The sequence below is a fragment of the Galeopterus variegatus genome, unplaced genomic scaffold (genome assembly GCF_000696425.1).
Source record: "Galeopterus variegatus unplaced genomic scaffold, G_variegatus-3.0.2 Scaffold1311, whole genome shotgun sequence".
Classification (NCBI taxonomy): Eukaryota; Metazoa; Chordata; class Mammalia; order Dermoptera; family Cynocephalidae; genus Galeopterus; species Galeopterus variegatus.
In genome coordinates this window covers 160,120-186,913 of record NW_007727422.1, presented here as the reverse complement: position 1 = coordinate 186,913, position 26,794 = coordinate 160,120, and the positions used below count along the sequence as shown (strand labels likewise).

At 38.0% G+C, this 26,794-nt stretch overlaps 1 protein-coding gene across 1 annotated transcript in view; it reads right to left on the bottom strand.

The window, feature by feature from the left end:
• The window catches only part of SMG1 (SMG1 phosphatidylinositol 3-kinase-related kinase), a 96,582-nt gene that overhangs the window by 10,149 nt on the left and 59,639 nt on the right, over positions 1–26,794 (bottom strand). Inside the window, exons 30-56 of the mRNA XM_008576207.1 lie at positions 24,755–25,003; positions 24,159–24,443; positions 22,872–23,016; positions 22,616–22,754; positions 21,247–21,477; positions 20,959–21,136; positions 20,247–20,408; positions 19,284–19,501; positions 18,818–18,972; positions 16,981–17,203; positions 14,317–14,563; positions 13,569–13,798; positions 12,178–12,426; positions 11,545–11,683; positions 11,348–11,457; positions 11,005–11,223; positions 10,221–10,411; positions 9,356–9,528; positions 8,908–9,187; positions 7,875–8,147; positions 7,418–7,652; positions 6,925–7,151; positions 5,934–6,084; positions 5,643–5,832; positions 4,994–5,463; positions 2,749–2,886; positions 1,290–1,442 (exon numbers count right to left, since the gene is read on the bottom strand). Coding sequence (XP_008574429.1) covers positions 1,290–1,442; positions 2,749–2,886; positions 4,994–5,463; positions 5,643–5,832; positions 5,934–6,084; positions 6,925–7,151; positions 7,418–7,652; positions 7,875–8,147; positions 8,908–9,187; positions 9,356–9,528; positions 10,221–10,411; positions 11,005–11,223; positions 11,348–11,457; positions 11,545–11,683; positions 12,178–12,426; positions 13,569–13,798; positions 14,317–14,563; positions 16,981–17,203; positions 18,818–18,972; positions 19,284–19,501; positions 20,247–20,408; positions 20,959–21,136; positions 21,247–21,477; positions 22,616–22,754; positions 22,872–23,016; positions 24,159–24,443; positions 24,755–25,003 — 5,660 coding nt within the window. The remainder of the gene's footprint in view (positions 1–1,289; positions 1,443–2,748; positions 2,887–4,993; positions 5,464–5,642; positions 5,833–5,933; positions 6,085–6,924; positions 7,152–7,417; positions 7,653–7,874; positions 8,148–8,907; positions 9,188–9,355; positions 9,529–10,220; positions 10,412–11,004; positions 11,224–11,347; positions 11,458–11,544; positions 11,684–12,177; positions 12,427–13,568; positions 13,799–14,316; positions 14,564–16,980; positions 17,204–18,817; positions 18,973–19,283; positions 19,502–20,246; positions 20,409–20,958; positions 21,137–21,246; positions 21,478–22,615; positions 22,755–22,871; positions 23,017–24,158; positions 24,444–24,754; positions 25,004–26,794) is intronic.

Here is a 26,794-nt window from a genome sequence, read left to right as displayed (position 1 = left end):
GGGGGGGGGGGGGGGGGGGGGGGGGGGGGGGCCTGTTGTGGAAGTTTTCAACTGGGTACAAAATTAAACTAATAAAATGATATCCATACCTCACACATCACCAAAATTTAACAATTATCAGCTTGTTCTACCTTATTTCACCTATACTTCATAGAAAACTTACTCCATAAGGAAACATTATATTCAGCTGCGATCGTGCTGTTATGTCCAAATTTCAGAAAACATTTCTGCAAGAATGTTCTTATTGCTTCTACTCCTAACTTTAGAAGACCACCAAATATCAACTGGATATTTGGCAACAGTAAGCACATTTTTAAAGGTATGATTAATAGTATTGTGTTTATGTTCTTAAATATTTATCTTAATAGGTACATACTGAAATATTTACAACTAAAATGATATAGTATTTGGGATTGCCATTAAATATGAGATGGGTATGAGGATTAGGAAATATAGCTAAAATAAGATAGAACAAGTTGATAATTATTAAATTTTGGTGATGTATGAGGTATGGATATCATTTTATTAGTCTAATTTTGTACCCAGTTGAAAATTTCTACAACAGGCTCCCCCGCACCCCCCGCCATCACAACAAAGTTAATGCACGACTTCTAGCTGAGCCAAAGATCATAAGACATTTTATTGCCATGTGGAAAAAAATAATATTTGAAGTACCTTTTCAAATCTCTGGATCACTTTAGTTGCATTTAAGAGAACCTTAGACAAATATGGAATTAAAACCATATTTATATTTCAACAGAGGCTGAATCCACTTAGTTAATATTTAATTGGGAGGTAGTAAGGGCCTAGGGAAATAACCAGTTGTGAGTTCGGCCTAAGAAATGTGCCAAAAGGCCTATCAGCCCTGAAAGGGCGGAGGACCCGAGCTGACAGTTCGCCAGAGAGGTTCCACTTTATTCAAGGACTGCGCGTACATTTATAGGGAGCTGCGTTCTGGGTTTGGATAGGGGGTGGACGGGCGGTAGCTGATTGGACGGGACTGGGCAGGAGGTGAGCCCTGACCTGTGACTGGCTGAGGTTTGGCGCAGGTGGGCTTGGGTGCTGGCACTGGCGGGCTTGTTTACTGCGGAGAAGAACCAGGAAGGGCGCCATATTGCCAGGGTGTGTCCTGTTCAGGCGCCCATGGGGTCCCTACAAGCCCCTCCCTCCCAGCGCTGTGAGTTACAGCATAGACTCTCAAGCTCCCCCTGGTTATCTCACATGCAACTTCCCATCAGGTACACGACTCTGAAGCTGAATGCTAAGAGAACACATGTGAGTCACAATACCTGACTTGCTCTTTGGCTCTCTTTAAGGACAATATTTCTTCTTTCGGCTATTGTTGCTTCAAAATCTTGTAGTACAGGTGCCAGTGCAGGGTTGGCGCCACCTGCCCACTTCAGTCGCTGCTCAATACTTGCTTCCAGTGCTGCCAGTTTCTCCTATAAAAGCCAGCAGAATCTTGGTGAATATTTATGATATTCTCCACTTTCCACTTGTCATGCATTTTATATAATATAAGATTCAAAAGAAGCAGGATGGGGCATAGGTACTTAGAAAACAACTTTAACAGTCACCTTTTGGAATTAATCTTGATTTCACTTGGAATATTTAAAGCCAAACATGTCTGGGTACAAGAACTAGCTTTCGGTTTATGTCTTAAAATTTGCAGAATAAAGTTTCACTTTCATTTTTAAATAAAATGGTCTTTAAAGAAACAAAACACCTACTGCGCTATATATGCTATCTACAAGAAAATCTATTTAGACTTTTGATTGTGAAAGATAAAAATCAGATTCCCACAAATCCCCTAAGTTTATGAATAAATGGTAAAAACCCATCCAGGTTATCATGACAATGAAGGTTTTATAGAACACAAAGCTATGTCATTATTTATTCAACATTTCAGGTGAAGGTATACACACTGTCTCTTCCCCCTCTCTGTCACATACACGCACTTCTAAAATAAGAAAGGGCAAGAGTTCATTCTTATAAACTGAAAACATATCTTTTCTTTAATATACTGCAGAGTAAGGTTATTTCAATCTTCAAAGAACTGAGCTCCAATAAAGTTTTATTACATAATTCAAAAATATTACAGAAGTAATTACACTTGACTTTACACTATTAATTTATAAAAACAGAAAAAAATGTCAGTTACTACTGAGTTCATGAGGTATAAAGGACATACAATATTAATATATACATAACCATCACCAAGACCAGTTTCTCTTATTTAATAAAAGGGAGGTGGAAAGATTAAATATTTACCTGCAGAAATACAATCAATAATAACAGTTCAGAAAAAATGTCCTGCTGCCTTGGACATCACAAAATTCCATTATTTACACAATAGTAGTAAATGCCAAGTTTTTAGATATTAATAATAAACCAGATATAATTGCTTATATACATTTCAGAAAATAAATATTCAAAGTTCTTCCAACTGCCAAAGTTCCCTTAATGTATCAAGGCACAGTAATCATCAAATTCACTAAAAACCTGAAATATTTGGTATGCTTCTACTCCTGCTTCGAAATTTAACTGTTACTGTAAGATTCAGTCACTTTAGAGGGTAAAAAAGTAAAAATACAAACTAAAAATAGAAGTGAAAAAGGATTATACACCTCTGGCTTAAAAAGCCAAGGACAAACATATAGATACACTGAAAAACAGAGCACTAACAATCACAGTGTAAGTTATTTCTAAAAGTATGATGTGCTAAAAGGAAGATCTAACAAAACATACCTGAACCGATGCAATTGAAGTTTCAATCTGGCTCAGAGTATGCAGTTTCTTTTTCATGCTGGTTAGGATGGCAGACCGAGGGGGAGGTGTGACTGACATGGCTTGAGGTCTACTGATAAGCAGATCTTCATGTTGCCACTGTTCAAAGACCCAAAAAATGTAAGAAAATAAGCAGGAAAAAACCTTTAGATAAATAAGGGAAGAGAGATGCAAGTGTGTGTGTGTGTGGGGGGGGACCCAGCTGCAGCAAATGGGAGGTGAAGAGGGAAAAATAATAAAAGAAACATTACAAAAAATCACATCCAGGTGAATACTTTCCTGAGGTAGAGAATGGCTTATAAATGTCTTGGATCACTAATATGCAACATTTAAACTAATTCTGAAGATGTTTAGTGGTCTAAGTAAAAATCTAGTACACAATCCCCCCAAAAGACAATCTCTAGTTAAGTGGATGGAGTGGGTTTGGGGGGTGGAGTTGTCCAGCAGAAGACTGAAAAGAAACAAGGACAGCAGTCAAATAAAGAACTCTCCAAACACAGATGGAAAGGGGCAGGCAGGGCAGGTAACTGTTGAGAGAGGATCAAGCCATCCTGTATGTTGCAATGGTGACCCCAGAAGTTCTAAGAGCTATTCGGGCTACAATTTAAGTTATAGGTCATGCTTAGAGCTTTAAATGGGTTCAGATTTTTTTTTATTTTAAAAAGAGGATTTTTACCATGTTTTCGCTAAGACTTAATTTTTAAGGGAATAAAAACTCTTAAAATGCATAAAACTTTACAGCATTAAATATTTTTAGAAGTACTAATATATATCCCCCAAACCCCAAATAATGTGTTTAAGCAGGACTATTAATATATCGCAAATGTAATTTTGGAATTCTGAATAAATTACTTTTATCTTATGAGCTAAGGATAAAATTGCAAAGAGATGGAAATATACCGGTTCCATGCCCTGAGCTGAAACAAACAATACCACTATTGGGAAGTGGAAACAACTTCAATATAAATGATACAAAGTAACCCCTGTTTGTGCCAAAACAGTTTCCCGAAAATGTAGTTCCTCAATTATTACATGTGTTACTACTTGTTTGAAGCTACTGCCAATATTGAAGCCTATATTTGAAAAGAATGAGACAAACAGCCACAATTTATACTGTGCTTAGCATATTATACAGATCAGCATATCTAACCCTCGTGGTCCTCATACTACGGGAGAGGTATTGTCCCATAAGGAATCAGTGCTTAGGGAAGGAAGTTAAGCACAAATTTATATACCTAATCTTGATCTGAATCCAAATTCATCTCACCGCAAAGCCTGTGCTGTCATATTGCCCCTAAATAAACAAGGACAAAAACATGCTTCTAAAACCAGTTCCCAAAATGAATACAGATTTACGCTCCAAGCTGTTCATCACATCATTAGAGCATCAGGGAAACAGAAGTCACTTTTAGAAATAAGGAACCTTAATTATATGTTCAACAAAACAGAAAGCGTATCTACATAATGAATAAATTCAACCATTAAAAATTGTATTTACAAACAATACTTAATGACAAGGATAATGCTAATCATACAACCTTCATGGAAACAAATTCAAAGGACACAAACTGTAAATGTAAAATGATCTGAACTACATAAAAGAGAAATAAGAATTAAAAAGAAAGCACCAAACCACTAATAATGATAATTATCATTTGCTTTGGGTTGGCACAGTACAGGAAATTTTTAAAAATTCTCTTCATTGAGTTGGAACCAGTCCAAATGTCCATCATCAGATGAGTAGATACAGAAAATGTTGTATATCTACACAATGGAATACTACTCGGCTATAAAAAGGAATGAAATACTGCCATTTGCAAATACATGGATGGACCTAGAGAGAATTATATTAAGTAAAACAAGTCAGGCACAGAAAGAGAAATACCACATATTCTCACTTATCTGTGGGAGCTAAAAATAAATAAATACACAAACAATGGGGGGGGGGGAGAAGACACAACAATTACAATTCCTTAAAGTTGATATGACAGAAAGGGCATTGTTGGGAAGGAGGGGGGAGAGGGAGGAAGGAAGGAGGTTTTGGTAATTGGCCACAATAATCAACTACATTGTATATTGACAAAATAAAATGAATTTAAATTTAAATTTTTTTAAAAAATTCTCTCCATTGTATTGTTTTGTATTAATTCTCTCAGTTTTTCAAGTTCCCTATATTGAGGAAAAACACACCAGGATGAATGCTTACCTGAAACATGGCAATATGCAGCTGCACCCGTTGCAGGCTTGTCTTACAAGAAGAAATACTGGTTTCCAGCCTGCGTACCAAGTCATGCTTCTTCCAGGCAGTATCGTAAGAACTCGCTAACACAGTTGCCCTGTTCATAACCAACTGAGAGAACTTCCCGATCTGGATGTTGTGCTCCACTGCTTTCTTACAAAGATCATCAACAGAAACTTTGCTTTCAGCACCGAAGTCCTTTGCCTCTACTTGAGCTATGATGTCTACACCCAGAGCACTGATAAAACTGCACAGCGTGAGTCCCAGGGCTTGGTTCGGTAGCCCTATTAATAGCTGCCTCACGAAGTCAGCCGTGAATGCCTTGATAGGTTTGGCCATTTGGTCTTCACTAAAGCAAGAGTTTCTAAAAAGGGCTTTCACATTGACAATCTGTACAGGCCCATTCACAGTACTCTGATCTTCAAGAGAACTTGATCCTAAAAAAATGAAAATTTTCTTGAAGTATTTCATGCAAAAATAAAAGAAGGTAATAATGCTGCTTACTTAAAGTACTTAAGATTTTATTAATGTACAACTAAGTTAAGCCTCCTCCACCTTGCCCCTCTCCAAAGCATGACACAACTAAACCCAGCATATTTAAAAGGTAGAATAATACCTGACAATGTTTTAGAAAAGGTACCACAGAGCCTGAAGAACTCCTTAATTGTCTGTAGTCTTTTTAGAAAGAAAATCTCTTCTAACACCTGCCGGTGATTATCATCATCAAAAAAATTAACTTGGGTACTCCTCGCTTCCCTTATGATATCAATCTTTCGCCAAGCTATAGGGATTTCCATCTTGTTTAACTATGTTAACAAAAGAAAAGAAAGTTTATTTCTCCACTCTTCACACACTAACAACTATTTTACTGCATTTGCATTATTCATAAAACCAAGTCAATATTTACCTTTTCAACTAATAAGCCAAAAGCAGTTTCAACTTGGGCAAACATGCCATCAAATGCTACCAAAAGCATCTGGCCAGCTGACATTTTTGGTGTATCATCAACTGAAGCATTTCTTGGTTGGATTAATTCACCATATTGAGCATGCAGTACTCTAGAAGAAAAGAAAAGGGAGTTAAAAACCTTCACTGAAGAGTAATGCGTTTTGGGGGAACACAAAACGTCAGTAAGTCTCACAGCTACTATGCAAAGTCTAGAAAGCCTTCTGGCATTAAGGAAGGAGTGTTATGATAAAAACGTACTTAATGTCAACTACAATATGAAGTCATTGGTTCCAAGTCAGTACTAGTTAACTATCCATGACTAAACTTTACACAAACTTGAATTATGACAATTTAAAAAACTACTACATAAAATATTAGGGCTGGCTGATTAGCTCAGATGGTTAAAGGGTGGTGCTGATAATACTAAGGTCCAAGATTCACTTAGGCCAGCTGCCAAAAAATAAACTATTTCTTCCATGGGGTTCCAAGCGCTGGCTTAAAAAATACCCGACTTGACTCTGTACACGTGCATACATTTCTAACTATGGCACTGAAAGGATTTACGTACATATGTGACAAAACTGCACAGAACTACATACATGCACGCACACACACAAAAATGAGCACATATGTAATTAGTGAAATCCAAGTAACTTCTGTGGACTGTGCCACTGTCCACTTCATGGAGGTGTTAAGATTGGATGAGGGATGAAATGCACTCAAGACCTTCCTGTACTGTTTTTGTTTAGTTTTTTTTTAACTTCCTGTGCATCTATAATTATTTCAAAATAAAGTATTTTTTAAAAGATATGTATATGAGTATTTGTAAGTAATTACACCTGCTCTAAAAATTAAAAGTAAACTTACAGTAAAGTAAGGGCTCAGAATCCTTTTAGGTGGCTGCCCCACCTGTTTCAGGAGGAAACAGGGCACAGCTAGCATTCACTTGCCTGGCAACATCAATGTAATGAGCATGTGTTTCTTCTTCGAGTCCCATAGCTGCATTTCTTAAATAGGCTTGAAGAGATTCAACCAGAGTCTGCAGAGGAACGCCATCAGTTGTCTGCTCAATAAGACTGTCCAGTTCATGAAGCATACTTTCTAATGTGTATTCCCCTTTCATTAAACATCTCAGTGCTTCTGGAAATATGATTTGCCGGAAATTTGAATTCAACTCCTACAAATATGTGAGAAACATATTTTAATGTTTTCTGAGTTTAGATCAGTTACACATTTGGAGACTTAGTGCCATAAATTAAGAACAAACTTATGCAATTGTAACTCAGTTATTCCTACAAACCTCATTCTGATGATCTTTAAGTAACTACTTAAACACTTACTAAAGGGGGAAATCAAACTGCTCTTCTGGATTAAAGAAAGGAGAAAGACTGTGTTCAATATCTAAAACAAACATAAAAGTTAAGATAAATTATGAGCGTTCACCTGAAGTGAGGTATATACTCCATTGGCTAAATGAACAGCTTCAGATGCTTCCACGGGGTTCGGGATGTCTAAGTCCTGTGGCACCAGGTGGCACTGCTTCAGTAACTGAACCAAGCAGGTGACATTTCCGCTCATACTGCACAGCTCCTCCAAGAACCAGGCCCCATCTCGAGAAGTCAAATCAACCAGCTGCTCTCCAGCACTTGAAGCTGCACCTTCCATCATCAGGTTACGCCTAAATGAGATAATAGACAAACATTTGTACAGTTAAACGCACACAGAAAAGAGGGTACTTCAAAATTTGAAAAGAAAGAAAGCAGCTGTAAGCCTACGCAAGGCTAAGGAAAGTAAAAGAATATATCATAAATTTGGGATTAAAAATAAGACACATGAAACCTCAATAAGCATCAATGTTTTTAAGACAATGAAGTGGTCGATATGAGGTTAGCTAACCCACCTTGTAAGGGTACAAAGGGCAGAAATAATAACACTTGCAAGACTCAAAGATCCTTCTTCTCCATTCTCATGAAGAAAAACTTTAATGCACCGTTCAATTTCTTTCAACTGATCTTCACAAACTGGCACAGTGACAGCTTCTTGTTTCAAGCGTTCCACTTGTCTAATAAGTCTGCTGTTTATGTCTGCTGCGTACCGCTGGAGAGTCATTTCAGTGGCAGTGATAAACTGACACACTGTTGGGGGTGGTTGCGGAGCATACTGCATTTCATATCTATTAAAAAAAAAAAAAAAGACGTACTTGTGTATAACATAACCACCTCCTGCATGTAAATAAATTTCACATTTCACAAAATACAAGAGAATATTGCCTTTGATCCTCAGAGAGTTGTTATCAGTATCTACATTTCACAGATAAGAGAGTCTCAAGGGCTTAAGCAACTTCCTCAGATGACTTGTTGATGAGTGATCAATGCTTGAGCCTAACTCTCCTTAAACCAACCCTACCATTCTTACACTGGGATAGGAGGGTACTTCAAAAAGTTCATGGAGGGCCGGCCCGGTGGCGCACTGCTATAGTGCGCCGCTTGGGAAGCGCAGCAGCGCTCCCGCCGAGGGTTTGGATCCCACATACAGACCGGTTCCCGCTCACTGGCTGAGCGAGGCGCGGGAGCAACACCGAGGGTTGCAATCCCGTTGCTGGTCCCGGTCCGGTACGGGGGTGACACTGAGGGTTGTGATCCGTTGCCGGACACGGAAAAAGACAAAAAAAAAAAAAAAGTTCATGGAAAACCAGAATTAAAAGACAATATAAATCTTTCCATATTTTAATTAATCAGGAAGAATACACTGTCTTACAAAGGAAAACATGAGCTCAAATCCTCTTAAAACCAAGACAAAACTGGCTCCATTCAAATTCCATCCATCAACCATTTATTTCAGAAAAATAAAATATAAATGCAATTACAAAAATCAAACACAACTTTGCTTCCACCCCAATGAGAAATAAGGAAATTTAAGTGCTATCAACTTACTTCCTGTAGAGTTCTTGACAGCGCTCTACTGTAGTGTTACAGATGAGCTCTTCCATCCAGGTCTTCCACTGTTCAATTCGATGTTTCTGAAATATGGCCTTTGGATACTGCAGAGCTACAGTTGCATAGTGATGCAGCTGTTCCAGACATCCACGGAGCACTGAGCGCCTCTGCTGCAGAAGAGCACCAACCTCTCCTTCCAGCTGCTCGCACTGGCTGATCAAGTGGGCCTGGCCAGCATTCTGCAGAAAGGCTGTCGCTGGCACGTAGCTTGGGGGACCTTTTGGTAAGACAACAGTAATCAGAGTGAAACCATTAACTCAGCAGTCATTGAAAAGGAGCACAAACCAGAACCACACACATAAACACACAACTTCAAAACACACATCAACACATAACTACAAAATTCACATGGTCGCATTTGTACCTAAAATAAGTCAGCCCATACCAAGATCCATTTGTGTGCTTATCTCCTGAAGCAAACTTGCAAGCTGTGTTGCTTCTAAATTATTGAACGCAGCCTGATAATGTGTTATCCACTGTTCAAATTCATTCAGCTTCACCTGGATTGCTTCCTGAACAGCTCTTTGCTGAGTCTGTAGTTGAGTATGTTCAGAATACCTAATGAGGGAAACAAACAAAAAAATTAAAAGATCACTTGCTATTCCTTCTTCTACATACTTTCACAACCTAGACTTTGCTCATACTTGGAATGACTGGTAAGCTCCTTTTCCATCCTGATGGCCCTGCTCAAATGTCCATTATTTGTCTATTTTTTCCCTCAACTATGCTAACACATTCTACATAAAACTCTACAAATCTCCCAGGTTTTGAATTCCTTAAAGGCTAAAGATTTATGCTTGGCAGATCTTTGTAGCCTCATGTAAATGCTGGGCACTTAGGTATTCAACTACCCTTTACTGAGAACCTACTTTGTGTAAGATTCATTTGCTTAGATCACCCTATTTAATTTCATGTTTTCTAAAATATTTGGTGAAATAGATACAACTCCTTCCACTGCACAAATAAGGACTCAGTTACAACCATACAGAGAAAACCAAAACCCAGGTTTTCTGAATCCAAGTTCAGTATTGTTACCATTATACCTATAATTAGTCACTTAAACATCTAACTTAAATATAGTAAAGAAATCTGTTTATTAAAACTCTTAAATTGCAGTCCTCAAGGGAGCTTTTTATCATTTACGTGAGTTGCTTCAATAATTCCAATCCAAGTTGACAATGTTTACACAAATATGAAAACTATCCTACGTGGCAGGTATTTAGATGTAAGAATTCAACACTATTTTAAACCTGTGTTGCAGAGTGCGAGAAGGATGATCCACTCCTTCAGCTCCTTCTAGAAACTCTATTTCCTCCAGCAGTCTGCCCTGCAGTTTTTCCACATCTGTCAGTTGCTCTTGCAAGCTTAGGTATTCATCTAAGCTGCTGTCCAGTTTGGGAAGCACAATCAGCATCTCATCCCTATTCTTAAACCAGTTCACCTGTAAAATGGTATTACGATTAGGAAGATCTTACAGGGTCGACTGCGAGATATGATAACTGTCAGAAGAATCATGTTAGAACAATATTTGCCACATATAATTCTATTTAAATATCAACATAACCGTAAAGTGGTGATGGCATCCCTTTTACAGACAAAGATAACTACCGTGCTCAAGTTCACATAGCCATAAACTCACAAACTCAATTCCATTAACACCATGCGGTTACCACCACACCACACAGAACAACATTAGCATCACTTGCTACCAGATGGGGAGGGGAAGCTATCCAATTAAAGAACACTTACCATTGTCATTGGTATACACATTTCAATATATTTAAAAAGTGACATTTCAAATCATTAACCCACCTCCTAGGAGATATATACAGATAACTGTGTATATCTTTGTGTGGGAGCACTGCCTAATAAAAAGACGGTATCAAATTGCCATATTTAACTGCCACTACAATATTATACGTTACAGTCTTGCAAAAAGAAATTCCGAGAAACAGTTTTACTCAACTTTTTTACAAACATATTTACTCTATTAACAAAAATTTGACAATGACTTACTACATCATTGGGCTTTACCTTAATTTCAGCTACTCTGGAAGAGAAGAGGCTACGGGTGATCTCTCGCTCCATCTCTCTCTTGCTCTGCTTGCTCTCTGCCTGCTGGCCACCTCCACCATAGACAGCGCCAGCAAACCCAGCTTCACCTCCTGCCGTCCAGTCCACCAGGGGGTCATACACAAAGGCCTCTAGCAGCGTCAGAAGAGTCTCTCTGCCACGCCGCATGATGTGTAGAACCTGTTTTCAGAAGAGTTTTAAATCAGTTTTGCCTTAAGTTTCTTCGCTAAAATATGACTTTTCTCATCCCACAGGTTTTGTTCATTTAACAGGACACTAAAAAGTAGAAGAGAAAACGGCATACCTGCTCACATGAAAGCCTAAAAACACCTTCTACTCCAGTTACACCCAGTGCTGTTTCAATGTTTTGTGTCATTCGAAAAGGAACTTTCTCAGGAACTCTAAGGCTTTTACCTTGAAAAGACAAATCATTATATTTTTGCCCTCTCACCAAAAAACATTTGACCCTCAGATAAATGTAAAAGTCCACTTTTATCTTACCTTTTTCAAAGCAAACATTGTAATCTATGTGTACAACTTCTCCAGTTGTCATATCTATGAGGACATTATCCAGATGTCTATCTCCAAGGCCAATTATGTATCCAACCATAGACATGACTGCAGTAGATCTTGCATAAGACTAAAGAAGAGGGGGTGAGGGGAGCAAGGTAAGCACCATTAGCAAATTTGCCTCCAACACAGACTTGATGCTCTAAAAGTTACAAAACTCCACACCACTACTCCCTTATTTTAAAATAAACAAATAGAAGGCATTCCTTGGGGTTGTTGCATGTGACCATGCAGGCTATGCATGGAGCAACTGCATACAACACTGTATTCCTGTTTAGTCCTAGTTAATTATTATCAGAATGCTAGATTAAAAAAAAAAAAAAAAACTTTTCTTCATCCTCCCTAGCTTTTCCCTTTCTAAATTTTTAATTCTCCTTTCCCTTTCATCCATAACCCCGGCCCCCATCTTTCCCTGAGACACAGTAATGGCCACACCATAAAAGCTCAAACTACCAAGGCAGGAGGGATGAAGGAAGGAAGCAAAAAAGGATCAGCAAGACAGACAAGAAGGTAGCAGGCAAAAGAAAGAATAATACTTATTACAGTCCTAAACAAAGCACATACCTGTGTAACCCTCCACCATTCATCAGGTGTTGTGCAAGATGACCAAAGCTCTTTCGCAAGGAGATTTGGGGGTGTGGCCTCCATTAATTCCTCTAACACTGCCTTCATTACATGAAGAGGCCAATCCCGACGGGACACATCCAGGCTAAGTCCAACTGTTTTCAAAGCAGGGCCAATTTTACTATAATAAAGTTCACTAGGACGGGGTACAATTCCAGGATTCTGAGGATTTTGGTAGGAATCTTGGGCCTTTAAAAAAAATACAATTTTAAAAGAAGATCAACTTTACTTAAGACAAAGATTACTTTGAATGTAAAGTAGTATTTTAAAAACCAAATTTTCAGTAGCATTCTCTACCTACACAGCTAAATTTCATGTACAAAAACCAATTCTTTTTTTTTTTTTTTTTGTCTTTTTTCGTGACCGGCAACGGATCGCAACCCTCAGTGTCGCGCCTGTACCAGACCGGGACCGGCCACGGGATCGCAACCCTCGGTGTTGCTCCCGCACCTCGCTCAGCCAGTGAGCGGCCGGTCCGTATGTGGGATCCGAACCCTCGGCAGGAGCGCCGCCGCGCTTCCCAAGCGGCGCACTATAGCAGTGCGCCACCGGGCCGGCCCCAAAAACCAATTCTTTTGAACTATATATCTTTCTTATAATCCGCATCTCTTTTTATTATTTTATTAAAAAATTGGTCTACTGATAAATTTTGAGGTTCAATTCAAAACTCAATACCCAAGTTACATGCTTTTTGTAACATATGATTCTGTCTAAAAATTATAATTCATAATTCATGTAAGCACGTTTTATTCTTCAATCAATACAAAATTAACAGATATTCAGGAACACATTACATAAAAATTTACATAACCCTTCTCTAATTCCTATCTCTAATTTTTCTGGAGTCTCCTATGCAGTTTTAAAACTTGACTCCTTTCGACTCTTGTTCCTTCCCATATCTACTCTAATGAGAAGCATTTTCGGGCCGGCCCTGTGGCACACTCAGGAGGGTGCAGCGCTGGGAGCACAGTGTCGCTCCTGCCGCGCATTCGGATCCTATATAGGAATGGCTGGTGTGGTGTGCTCACTGGCTGAGCGCGGTGCGGGCGCAACACCGAGAGTTGCGATCCCGTTGCCGGTCAGTAAAAAAGACAAAAAGGGGGAAAAAAAAAAAGATTAAACCAATGTCATTTCTGCCTCTTAAAATTTTATTTTTATGAAATGTGCCTCAAAAACACCTTCCCAGGGACCTCGGGTCTTTTCCTTTTTTAACTAGAGCTCTAGTACAGTAAGCCTCGAAATATTTCATATACCAACAGAGAACGGCTAATATATACACTTGGTTATGAACATCCACGTAAAAGTACTTTTGTATTTTAATTTTAATCAACCTTTTGTGCTTGTAAGGCAGCCTCCCGCTGTTGCCACCGTTTGTAAAGACCGAATAAGGGTGTGGCTCCATCCACCCACTGGATTAGTCCTGATCTTGTTCCCAGTGGTGTTACAGAATAGTGCCGAGCATGGAAACGGGGTGTTTCCTGGCGATTAATTGTAGCAAACATGGTATTCACAATAGATAGGAACTGCATTATTCTTTCATCCAGATGTAAATCCTCCAGTCCTATGAAAACAAAATTAAAGTAGTTACGGTAGGTGACCAAATGGGGTTGGGAGCATACTACATTTTCTGTTTTTTTCCAACTAGCAGGAGCACAACGAAGCACCCTTCAGAGCATTGCACACTATTCAGCAACTAGACATTAGTAGTATTAATATTATATACAGTATATAATATTATTAGCTGTGCCTCAGTTCTGTTTGTATAAGTTCATACGGGGGAGGAGGGGAATGGAAAATCTTTCTACACAGCATCCAATCACTGCCGTTCAAAATTACATAGGGTACAGATACTCTGCACTATTTGATACAGAGAAATTCACATGAAACAATCCTCTCCTACTACACACACACACACACACACACAGCATTAATAAGTCTAATACGCTTCTTAAAAACAGAGAAAGTTTTTAAATTTACTTTTTTATTTAATTTTTTGGTGGCGAGCCAGTACAGGCATCCAAACCCCTGACCATGGTATTAAAACATCGTGCAAAAACAGAGGAAGTTTTTAAATCCTACCTTTGAAAAGATATGGGTAATTTTTCCCATCTGATCCCAGAAAGAGAAGCTTCTTTGGCTTGGTTTTAGTCGGTAAGATTGTGATGGTTCCGCCCACACTGTGGATTGTAACAGTGTCTCTGGCTGAGACTTCCCCAGGAAGAGCAATTTCAGTGTTAGTCATGGCAGCCAACCAGGGACTGATTTCTTCAAGACGCAAGATATAACTTGCACGTTTCTGTGCTCTCTGTTGCAAACTCAGCATTATCTATACTCATAAGATGAGAAAATAAGTCTACATTATGATTAGCACACATATTTTCTTCCACATTCAATATGGCATAAAAATAAACTTAAAAACCCATATCAAGGTACCTGTTGTTCTGCTGCCTACATTTAATTTATTTGGGCCATCCCGGGAAGGGAAATCCTGGTGTGTTGATACGTACTGAGTGATATCTACTTTGTTAAGACCACTCCTTCTCCTCTGTCCAAACAAGCAATGAAATCATGGGAGATATAAGGAAATCGCTGCTTTGATCACCAAATACAGGCCTTTAAGCAAAATAAAATTTCCCACCGTTGAGCTATGTGTTTTGAACAATGCCAAAAGAAATCAACTCAGTCCCCGTTACAGACCAAAAGATAAAACTAGCAGTTGGCTGTCAGGTAGACACACCTTTAGGAAGCCACTCGCTAAGTTATTAACATTAGGTTATGAGAAAAAATGAGGCTCCATCTATTCTTATCACACTAGAGGACAGGAAATTAAGTAAATTTCTAGGAGCCTTAACAAAACTGAAGAAAAGACAAAAACAGATAAGAATATTTTTAACAGAGAAGTAACAATTTGGAGCTGTGACCACTTGAAGTATGCAGAAAAATCCCACAACCCCTTCTAATAATCACAGGGAATGAACTGCATATATAGTTGTGTCCCTACTTGTAGCTAACTCAATAATCTGCACCTGAATTAACAAACTCTTGAGCTGAGCTTTCACATGAAAACTTTTAAAGCAATCTCTAGCAAGCTTTTTTCATAAAAAGAAACAAATGGAAATACCCCAAATATAAATTGTGGTATTTTCACATAATAGATCGTTATTCAGCTATACACAAAATATGAACAAATCATAAAAAAAAAATAAAAATAAAAACAACTAATACTTATCCAAAAAATAGGGAAGTAGTAAAAAGAAATCCACAAATGGGTACATACAATATGATCTCATTCATATGAAGTTCAAAAACAGGCAGAAACTAAACACTATGTCATTTAGAAATGCAACTAAAAAAAAACTATTTTTTAAAAATTAGGCAATATTTAATTCAAAATTCAGAACAGTAATTTTGAGGAAGGGGATACAGCCAGCCTTTGTATCCAGGGGTCCCTATCCATGGATTCAACCAATCAATTCAACCAACTGTGCGTCAAAAATATTTGAGGAAAAAATCAAAAAACAGCACAAATAAGAAAATGATATATAGTATAACAACTATTTGCATAGCATTTACATTGTATTAAGTATTATAAATAATCTAGAGATGACAAAGTATATAGTAGGAAGTGTGGAGTTTATATGCAAATGCTTTGCCATTTTCTATAAGGGACTTGAGCATCCATGGATTTTGGTGGTCCTGGAACCAATCTCCCATAGATAACAGGGATGAATGCATAATTAGGGAGGGAAAAAGTTTTATTTCTCTAGCTAATTCCATTTTTATTTTTTTAGTTGCACTATAGCTAAAAGCAAAGGGGGACATAGGTATTCTTTTCAATTTTGTTTTTTTAAATACATATCCTTTTAGGGCTGGCTAGTACAGGGAGCAAACAAAAACATTCTTTAAATATGCACAATCATAAAATGTCCTGCCAGTGATTTATTTCACATTAACACACCAGTTATAAAAAGAATTCCTTCTGTGTCTTGCTCTGGGTTTCTTACTTGATTTATTGAGGGGGGGACAAAGAAGAAACTGGTCTTAAACACAAGGAAACTGCAGTTTTGGCTAGGCTGCACATAATAAACTTCATCCTTCTTGTTAGTTTTCTTGGCTTGTGCTTCTAGCTATTTCCTCTGAATTTAGCAATTTGCAGTTACTAGTTAAAGTTGGCTGTACTTTTTGTTTCTACGTGTTTCTTTTTCTTTTTTTTTTTTTAAAAGATGACCGGTAAAGGGATCTTAACCCTTGACTTGGTGTTGTCAGCACCACGCTCAGCCAGTGAGCGAACCGGCCATCCCTATATGGGATCCGAACCCGAGGCCTTGGCGTTATCAGCACCGCACTCTACTGAGTGAGCCACGGGCCGGCCCCTCTACGTGTTTCTTTTAATGGTTTTCTCATTACTGAAGTTCGGTAAGGAAATCAGGCAGGAGCAATAAGGGTAAGTAAGAATAGAGAAAGGAGGAGGAATGAAAAGCAAGAAAAAGCTACAACATAATAAAGAGGCTCCCCCAATTACTGCTGTTACTGCTATAAAAGAAAAAGACCAAAGAGAATATAGATTTAAGGGGACCAAAACAGAAAAGAATTCTAAAATATTTGAATACCCTAAACATCCCAAACAGCATACGCAGAATTGATTTCACAATAATTATTTGTAAAAATTAATGTTGTCATATGTGGATAGTTTGTCTGTTAGCAATATTGAATGCTCGTAGCCTTCTTGCGATTATTCTGTACCTCTTTCAATGGAATCCAGCTGCTTCCCTGCTTTGCAGGGTTTGATGGGGTCTTCAGTTTTTCTAGGGCATTTTCAATTGCATCACCATAATTATCCTGAAACCACTTTTCATGAGGTGTTTCTGCAGGGGCTGCTGTGATGCTCCTTACATGCTCCAAAGCAAACACAATGGGTTTCATCAAAGCGGTGTGCTTCTCCCGCATGATTGCAATTTTCTCTTCTCTGACCAGGAAGACATTTTTATTCAAAAACCTCTTGCACAATAAAGTTTTATATGAACATGGGACAGTTTAAATGTATTAAGTGTATGCAAATAGTACTAAAGAATAAATATAGTAATAAAATACTAGCAAAGTAACTCACGAACATAGCATTGTTAAAAAAAAAATCCAGCATATAAAACAACACTTCTCTTTCAATAAATGGTCTGGGGAAAACAAGATATCTACATGCAAAAGAATGAAGTTGGACCCTTAACTTACACCATATGCAAAAAGTAATTCAAGATGGTTCAAAGACCTAAACTTAAGAGCTAAGACTTTTGATAAAACTCTTAGAAGAAAACATAGGGAGAAATAGTCTTCATGACACTAGAATTGGCAATGACTTCTTGGATATGGTACCAAAAGCACAGGCACCATAAGAAAAACTTGGACTACATCAAAATTATAAGCTTGTGCATCAAAAGATACTATCAACAGAGTAAAAAGACAACCCACAGAATGGTAGAAAATATTTCCAAATCACGTATCTGATAAGGGGTTAATATCCAGAATATATAAAGAACTCTTGCAACTCAACAAAAAAAAAAAACTAAACAACTCAATTAAAAAATGGGCAAAGGACTTGAACTGACATTTCTCCAAAAAAGATACACAAATGGCCAATAAGTACATGAAAAAAATGTTCGGCATCACTAAACATCACTGATCTTCAGGGAAATGCAAATCCAAACCACAATGAGATACAACTTCACACTCGTCACAACGGATATTATTAAAAACAAAAAACTAAAAAAAAGAAATACTAAAAATAAAAATGCTTTGGCAAGGATGAGGTTTTAGAAACTGGAACCCACATGCATTGCTGGTGGGAATGTAAAATGATGCGGCCACTATGGAAAGCTGTTTCTCGGTTCCTCAACAAGTTAAACATAGAATTTTGCCATATAATCCAGCAGATCCTCTGGATCACAAACAAAATACACACAAAATAATTGAAGCAGGGACTTAGATACTTGTACACCAATGTTCAGAGCACATTATCCACACAGCCAGAATGTAAAAGCTACTCAACTGTCCACTGATGGATAAACAAAATGTGGAATATCCATACAATGGACTATTCCTCAGCCATAAAAACTAAGTAAAATTTTAATACATGCTACTATATGGATGAACCCTGGAAACATTATGCTAAGTGAAAAGAGACAGACACAAAAAGATAAATACTGTATGATTCCACTTATAAGGGTAATCGAAAAAGCTCATGGAAAACAGAATTGAAATATCTTTCTATGAACTTTTTGAGGACCCCTATTATATGAGGTACCTAAAAAGGCAAATTCATAAAGACAGAAAGTAGAAGAGAAGTAATCATGTGCTGAAGTTAGGAGAAAATGGAGAGTTACTGTTTAATGAGTACAGAGTCCCTGTTTGGGATAATGAATAAGTTCAAGAAATAGTGGTAATGGCTGCACAACATTATGAAGGTACTTAGTGCCATTGAATTGTATACTTAAAAATGGTTGAAACAGTAAATTTTATGTCATATATTTTACCACATTAAAAAAAAGAGGCAGCTTCATTTTCTGAGCAAAAGTGTATGAAAACATACTTGCGTAAAGTGTTGTTGTTCTGGACTCTCTTCACTTCATCTTCAAGTTGCTGAATTCGTCTCAGGACATACATGTGTTGCTGTAACAAAACTCCCAGCCAGAGCTCATCCCAGAGCACAGTGACCCTGCGCAGTTCAGCCACAAGCATCTGAACCTGTATACACAGCACATTCAAAGAGCTCATTTACAAGTCTACACACAGCACTTGTTCTTCAAACAAAGTTGTGTGCATTTTTTATTCATTATACAATTAGAGAACCCACTCTGATTAGTTATTGTATTGTATTGTATGAAAACCAATTGTGACTATTCTAAAAACCTTTGTTACTCAAATATTATTTCCAAGACAGTTTTTATGAGTTTTGTTTTTAAGAGGTTTTCTTCGTTGTTGTTTTTTGGGGGGGTGGGGGTGGGGGTTTGAATTAAAAAATTGTTTTAAAACATATGAGTTGAGTTTCTTTGCACCTGTAACACCATAGTTGGGTTTGCAGAGGACAGCTTATCTACAATTTTGCTGTAGCAATCCTGCATCATGGCTTGGTCTTCATTTAATCCGCTTTTAGGTTCATCCTTATTGCTATCCTGAGAACCAGGAGGACTTCCTCCCTCACATTCAGAAACCAGCAATTCTTCTCCTTGAATATTGCCAAGCAAAGTTGGAATTGCAGAAGAAAACTTATTTCCTATAATGAAATAGAAGAATAAGAAATACTTCGAATGTCTCCCCCATAGTAGAAAACATCAATAATCTTCAGAGCATTCATTTAATTAATTTGCCTTCCGTGCATTAAACTGACTAATTATAAGCTAATAGAAGATACATGGGAGAAGGTAATACATGAGTCTCTAACAAATAATATGTACTCTCAGCCAGAGTCCAAAATTTGGTTTAATCCTTATCTGCCAGTTACAGCTCAGTGAACCTGAGAGAACAGTGAACACTTCTTCACACCTTGGTGGGTTATTATAAGGACTGAAGACAAAGTGCAAAGCACATGTCCTACTTGCCAGTTACATAGTAGTTACTCCCTCAGTAAATGATAATTACTACTGAAAAAACTATTAACTCTACCAACTCTGGAACATAAAGCTCAAAAAAAAAAAATCCCTAACTAAAATTATTGGCAAAATAATTTACACTTAAAATAACATTATTATTATTATTATTTTTTTTTTGTCTTTTGTCTTTTTCCGTGTCCAGCAACGGATTGCAACCCTCAGTGTTGCCCCCGTACCGGACCGGGGACCGGCAACGGGATCGCAACCCTTGGCGTTGCCCCCGTGCCTCGCTCAGCCAGTGAGCGGGAACCGGTCTGTATGTGGGATCCGAACCCTCGGGCGGGAGCACCGCCGCACTTCCCAAGCGGTGCACTTATCCAGTGCGCCACCAGGCCGGCCCCCAAATAACATTATTTTAATATTCCATACCTGAAGCCTGGGATTCACTGCTAAGTGATATGGTACCCACTATTGCAGGATATAATATGAGATGTGGGGAATCTTGAGCCACACGGCAGAGGAGGTTACAAATACTTTGGCGCACATACACTTCCGGGTGGTTTAAGCGTGAGAAAAGCTGTGGAATAATTCCTTCAAAAGAAGAAGAAAGAGAGATACTTTAAAGTCATAAACTGTCAACATAGTGTATGCAAAAGAATAAATCCTGACGTGAGTCAGCCCAAGTTTTTAGGGCTTCAAATTTCTCCCTGTGAAAACAAAGAAATATACACAATAGTTCTTAATTTTTAAGTCTGGTTAAGGCACAGAGCTGTAATCAAAATCCAGAGCAACTCAAAAATGTTCTAGAGAAATGCATTTTCTGTGAATGCCTACAAAGAAGGCTGACATGGACAAATCAGAGGGTATACAAAATCTTTTGAAACTTATTTTTACCACTCTCTCCAAAATTCATTTCGTACAGAAAAAACTCCTGCCTTTTAGATTCCCATTTATCTGAAAAGTGGAAGGGAAGGCCTTAGTGGTATAACAAGCAGACCAGGGTGTCCTATGAACTAATGTGGCAATTCTTTAATACATTCAAATGGTAAAACATAAAGGAATTACTTTTTTTTTTTTTTATTGTCTTGTATACCCTTACTCAGAAAGAGTTCTTACTGAAACATTTTATTTAGGCTATCACCTCTCCACGGAGCAGTAGGTGTTGTTTCCAAGCCATGTTCCAGATACTGCCGAAGCTCGCCAGCATGTTTCACAAGCAATCGGAGCAGACGCAGCGTGGCCATTACAATCACGTCATCAGTGCTTTGTTCCGTTCTGTGACTTAAATGCAGCCGAGGGTCGTCCTCATCTAAAGGAATCTAAGGGTGAAAGGGAAAAATTTTTTTAAAGAAATTCAGAATATGGCTTTTGTTTACCAGCAAAGAAATTCTAAATAAATTTTCTTAAAACAGAACACTGTGCTACCTACTTGACCAGCATTGAGTTTAAGGAAAGTAAAATATGCACTGCATGACAGTTTGTACAGGCTGAAGATTCTATCCACAACTTTCCTCCACACTTTAATAACACCTTCGGTTGCACTTTCGTCAAGTTCTGAAAGCCACGGGCAGCTTGATATTAACTGACGCCAGATAACATCAACCATGTCATCTTCCTCATTATCTTCACTCTCTGTTATCTGAAGTGTTATATCTTCATCCTGAAGAAAAATGGAGCATAAAATCCTATTTTTAAAGCAGGTGGGGTTTTTTTAAATAACAAGATAAAAAGGGAAAAAAGTGTGTGATTTGATTATCACATGAAAACATTTTCTCATTGATAAGAGACTAAATTATTCCACATTTAATGTTATGCATGCTAAATCAAGTCAATATGCTTCTCTTAATGATACATTTACTAAAGTAGCCAATGAACAAGGACAGGCATTTAGCAAAAACTAAAGAAGACTTTTTTGGTCTTTTGTACTTTAAATGCTCCCAAGTTACAATATAATATTCTGCCTACAGAAAATTAAACATAAACTGTTCAAAGTTTGAGGCTGAATGTACACAGAATGTGAGTAACAGATGTTACTCTCTTTATGGTATTGTGCACGCACCTAACATCAGCTTTGGTAGAGATGTATAGATGCTATTTGTTAAGAGCAAAAACTGACAGTATAGTTTGGCTTGGCATGTAAAATCCATGCCTTTGAAGACTGCAACAATACTCAACAGTTACAGCATTCTAGAATTGACAGAACTTTGAGGGGGAAGGGAGTAAAACCTACAGATCATCTAGTTCATTGTTCTCAAGTCTGGCTGAATATTAGAAACACCCAGTAAGCTGAAACACACACACACACACATGTCCCACTCAGAACATCTGGAGGTAAGGTTCATGCACTGGCCTATTTTAAAAGCTGCCAACCCAGGGTCAAGAACCTAATTTCTTTCTTTCTTTCTTTTTTTTTTTTTTTGAAAAAAAAAAAGATGACCAGTAAGGGGATCTTAACCCTTGACTTGGTGTTGTCAGCACCACACTCTCCCAAGTGAGCCACGGGCCGGCCCTAAGAACCTAATTTCTGATCAGAAGAGCATTTAAAAGAGAAATTTACTTATATAAAACAAACCTCACCTATTTTTAACAGGACTATAAGGAAATACCTTCATTTTTCAGGAAATTATATTCTTCTTACGGAAGTATTATAACTCACTTTCATTTTAAAACTCTCAAGTTTCTATTTGCAACAAGTGCCAAAACTCCATTCAATATTTAATCAATTTCCTTAAAATCAATGAGTTGGAACAGCAATCTTGACTCTACCTCCCCCAAACACTGTATCATGTTTTCCTTGCCTGAATTCCCGCTGGCCGACATACAGCCTGTCCAAGAATACCATATACCCTCTCTTTCTCTTCTTCGGTTACAGTATCTGGAAGCAGATTTTGAACTTCAGATTTTTCTCTAGGCAACAGACGAACACCTTCTCCCTGGCTATAAAAATAAACAAGTCATCAGTATTTCAGTTACCAAAACTTTAGCATATCAGCAAACTTTTTAAATCTCTATTTTGCAATGCATTCAATAAATTACACATTTAAACATACATACCTGGCATTATCAACCACCTTTCTGCCCCATCGATAAGCCCAACTAGCCAACGCTGCCCAAGATTTGGCTACTTCAGGTGCCTGTACTGAAGATAGGTGATACAACTGTCCCAGAATGAAGTCAGGTTCTCCAACTCCAATATGTACTGCCATCATGGAGGAAAAATAAAAAAAACCTCAGCAATAAAAAAAACCTCAGTAAATTTCTAATGGCATTCCCAGGAACATTTTAGGTTTTTATTATCTGCAAGCAATCAATAAATTCCATAATATTATCGTACATAATTTGATAAGGCACAAACCTGGATTATCCTTTTCTAAAAGGTTGGTATGTTGAAAGGAATTGCTTTGCTTCCCAAGTAAGTTTAGATTATCACCTGTGGAACACATCAATTACTTTCATGACACTGAACAGTTCAGTGTCAGATGTGCTATAGAATGTCTTACATTCTGGATCTGACTGGCTATTTCCTCATGATTAGATTTGTCTTTAACATGGCAAAAACAATACATAGGTGATGAGTATACCACCTTATTCAATCAGAGACTCATGAGGCAAATGATTTATTTCCATTTTAGAGGTAAAGAAATTGCCTGCCATAGTGCACTTGTCAAGATGAAGATTTATAATAATCACAGGACTTATCCCTTATGAATGTCAAGACCCTATAATACATACTTTAGAGTTATGATATAAGACCAGCATAAGTAATTTAAATCCTACACTTCAGAACAAAATAAGGGTATATTTTGTCTCAGCAAAGAGGTTGATTATCTCCCAAACTGTATAAACAGGACAATGGTGCCCACCACAAGAGGTACTCAAACACTGAATAAATCAATTACTCTATTTGCTGGGTAACTTTCAAGTGCTGGTGTGAGTATGGAAAACTTAATTCTTTCTGTACTTTCTATGCTCCACCAATCAAGGAGAACACAGGCCACTATTCTATCTCTTCGTTGCTCCTTCTAGCATGAGGTAAAATTTTAGCTACCAGGGGCAGAACCTTATTGCCAGAAAAACATTTAAGCCCATAAAAGCAACTTGAATCTGGAAGGTTGGAAGTATGGCATGAAGGCAGAGCTCAGAGACTTCCAAAATGGCATTAGGTCCTAAAAATATGTTTCGGTTACTTCCAGGCAGTATAATATACTGAATTTCCACAGACATACTTTTTGTGGCAAATTATTGCCAGTATAACAGTGTAAACTTTAAAAAAAAAGGGGGGGGGGATATAACTTCTAAAATGCATATTTTTTTAAAGCTAATAAAGGAAAAAACCCCTACCTGTAGATTCACTCTCAATCCGAGGATACTCTTCTTCCATGGTATTAACAGATGGCAATTCTATTAAAGCAAGTATGTTTTTAGACAAAGTAGAAAGACCTGTGAAGTTCTGCTGTTGCTGAGCTCTGTAAACCTGTTTCAACTGTCCTGAAATCTCTTTCCATTCTGCCTGGATCCATTTAGCCAGTGTCAGAATTGACTTTGCAACTGCATATTCAGCTTTCGCAGACTTGCAGAAAGATATGGCACAAGAACTCAACATTTCCATTGCGTGTGTTGACTGGCCTACAGAATACCAAAAAATCAGCACTTATAACCCTTAAAAGCAAATGACTGGCATTATTTCAGGGTAAAATAATGAACTTTAAAACATGTAAATCAGTGATATTCAATGATCTCTGGAAAACATCTCTTACTTTAATACAAAAGAAGTAATTTGTTACAGTGTAAGTAACTGACTCAGACATAAGTCACAAATGTTCTGCAACATCTGGAAATAATCAACTTCTCTGGTACTACCTTACACCATACACACTAACATTCATATACATGATTTTTATTATACTTGTGTATTAACCATAATTCATTTTACTAACCTGCTGTATATAGCAATTTGGTTTTTTCAATATCAAGTTCAGGGCCCCATTTTTCATCCACTTGACCTTGAGTTGATAGTTTTTTAAAATGCTGGACTAAGTCCTGTGCAGTGGTGGTCTTTCCCAGCTGAACTTCACTGCACTGTGCCAGCAGTCTTGTTGCAAGTGACACATTCCCCCGTTTTCTAGCGAATTTTGCTGCTGTTAGCCCTAATTCCATGAGATGGCTTCTAATTGGAACAGTTTGTTCTGGAGAGAATAAAATGTTTCATTAGTCCCTGATTCATCTAACTACAGATTACACAGTAACATGGCCAAAAAATTCTTCCCCTTTCCTCACCCCCTCCCTAAACAAAGAAAACTCACCCAAATTCCTAGCAGCTAGCATAGTGGTTGGCATATAATAAACAATAAGTGTTTGTTGAATTAAATGTATATGAGTTCAATGAGGTAGAGAAAAGTAAAACCCACACACTATAAGAAATTAATTTTTTAGTTTCTGAATCTTTAGTAAAGAGCCTAGGCCAAAGAGTGGGAAAAGAAGGTAAGGCTAAACCATCCCCCACTTCTTCTGTAAGTGCCCTCTGCCCTTCTACCATGCCGTTCTCTCCTGGTTTTCCTCCTACCTTGCTGAAGAATCCTTCTCAGTCTCCTTCTCTTCCACTACCCATCCATTAAGACTGGTGTTCCTCAGGGTCGGTCCTAGGTTCTCTACTCTTCTTACTCTGCATACTCTCCCTGGACAATATCATCTGCTCCTGTGGCTTCAATTTCCATACAAATGCTGATGACGCTTGAATCTTTACCTCTAGCCCAGACCTGACATCTGAGTCCCACCTGCCAACTGGTACTTACATTCCAGGTATTCCAAGGGCACTTTAATCTGTGTCAAGTGGAATTCATTTTCCACCATCCTCCAAACCTTTTACAACTTTCTTTTGTTGTCCCATTCTCAAAGAAACATATAGGATCGACTCAACTGCCTGAGCAGGTCCCTGGCCATCTCAGCCTTTAATTTCAACCCTCATATCCCATTTGCTTCTTTCTGCTCCTACTGCCAACCCCTAGTTCACTTCTTTAGCAGGGACTTCAATTGCTAACTGGTCCCTTTGCCCCGATTCTTATGCACCTCTAATCCATCCTCCAACCTGCAACTGAAGTTATCTTACATGAAGGTAACCCTGAACATTTAACTTCCTTGTTTAAAAACCTTTGATGGCTTCCCACTACCCTTCTGAATTTGGCTTAATGGGCACTGATGCCTTGCATTCCATCCCAATCTCAATCTCATCCACCTCCGTCTCTTCCTGCTCTCTCTTAGGCAAACTGAGTCATCTAAGAATCTTTCATTATTTTCTCTGGCCTTCAAACATGGTATTTTCTCTAACCAAATCAGTCTGTCTTCTTTCTCATCTCCATCCTCAAGTCTCAGCTGAAAGGTTACTTCCTTTTCTATTAAGTCCTTTTCTGACTCCTGGGATTAAATCAGGTGCCCCTGTTATATATTCTTGAATAAAGAAGTAAGAAAGAGGAGGAATGGTGTTCTGTCTCTGAATATAACTGCTGGGTTACTAACATTTTCTTCCCAATTTCTTTCTTTTTTTTTTCCCCTGCCTTTTTAAATTTTATTTTAACTTCTCAACATACACTGTAGTTGATTTTCGTGACCATTTACCCGTTCCTCTTCTCACCCCCTCCCCACATCATATCTGTTCACTTGTCTTAACAAGTTCAAGGTTTCTTCCCAATTTCAAAACTTGTTTGCTATGGGAAGGATGGGAAAGGAGATGATGATATTTTCAGTTCTGTGCTAGGGCTTTTATATACCTTGTCTCATCTCATAAAATCCTTACAAGAATTGCACAGGTCGGGTAATCCCCACATAACTGAACAGGAAAGCAGTTCAGAAGTTTAATAATTTGCCCTATGGTCCCTCAATTTGCAAGTGTTGGGCCAACGATCCAAACCTAAGTCTGTTTGGTACTAAGGGGCCAGCTGAGTGAGTCACAGTTGTCAATCATCACCCTGGAGTACAAGTCT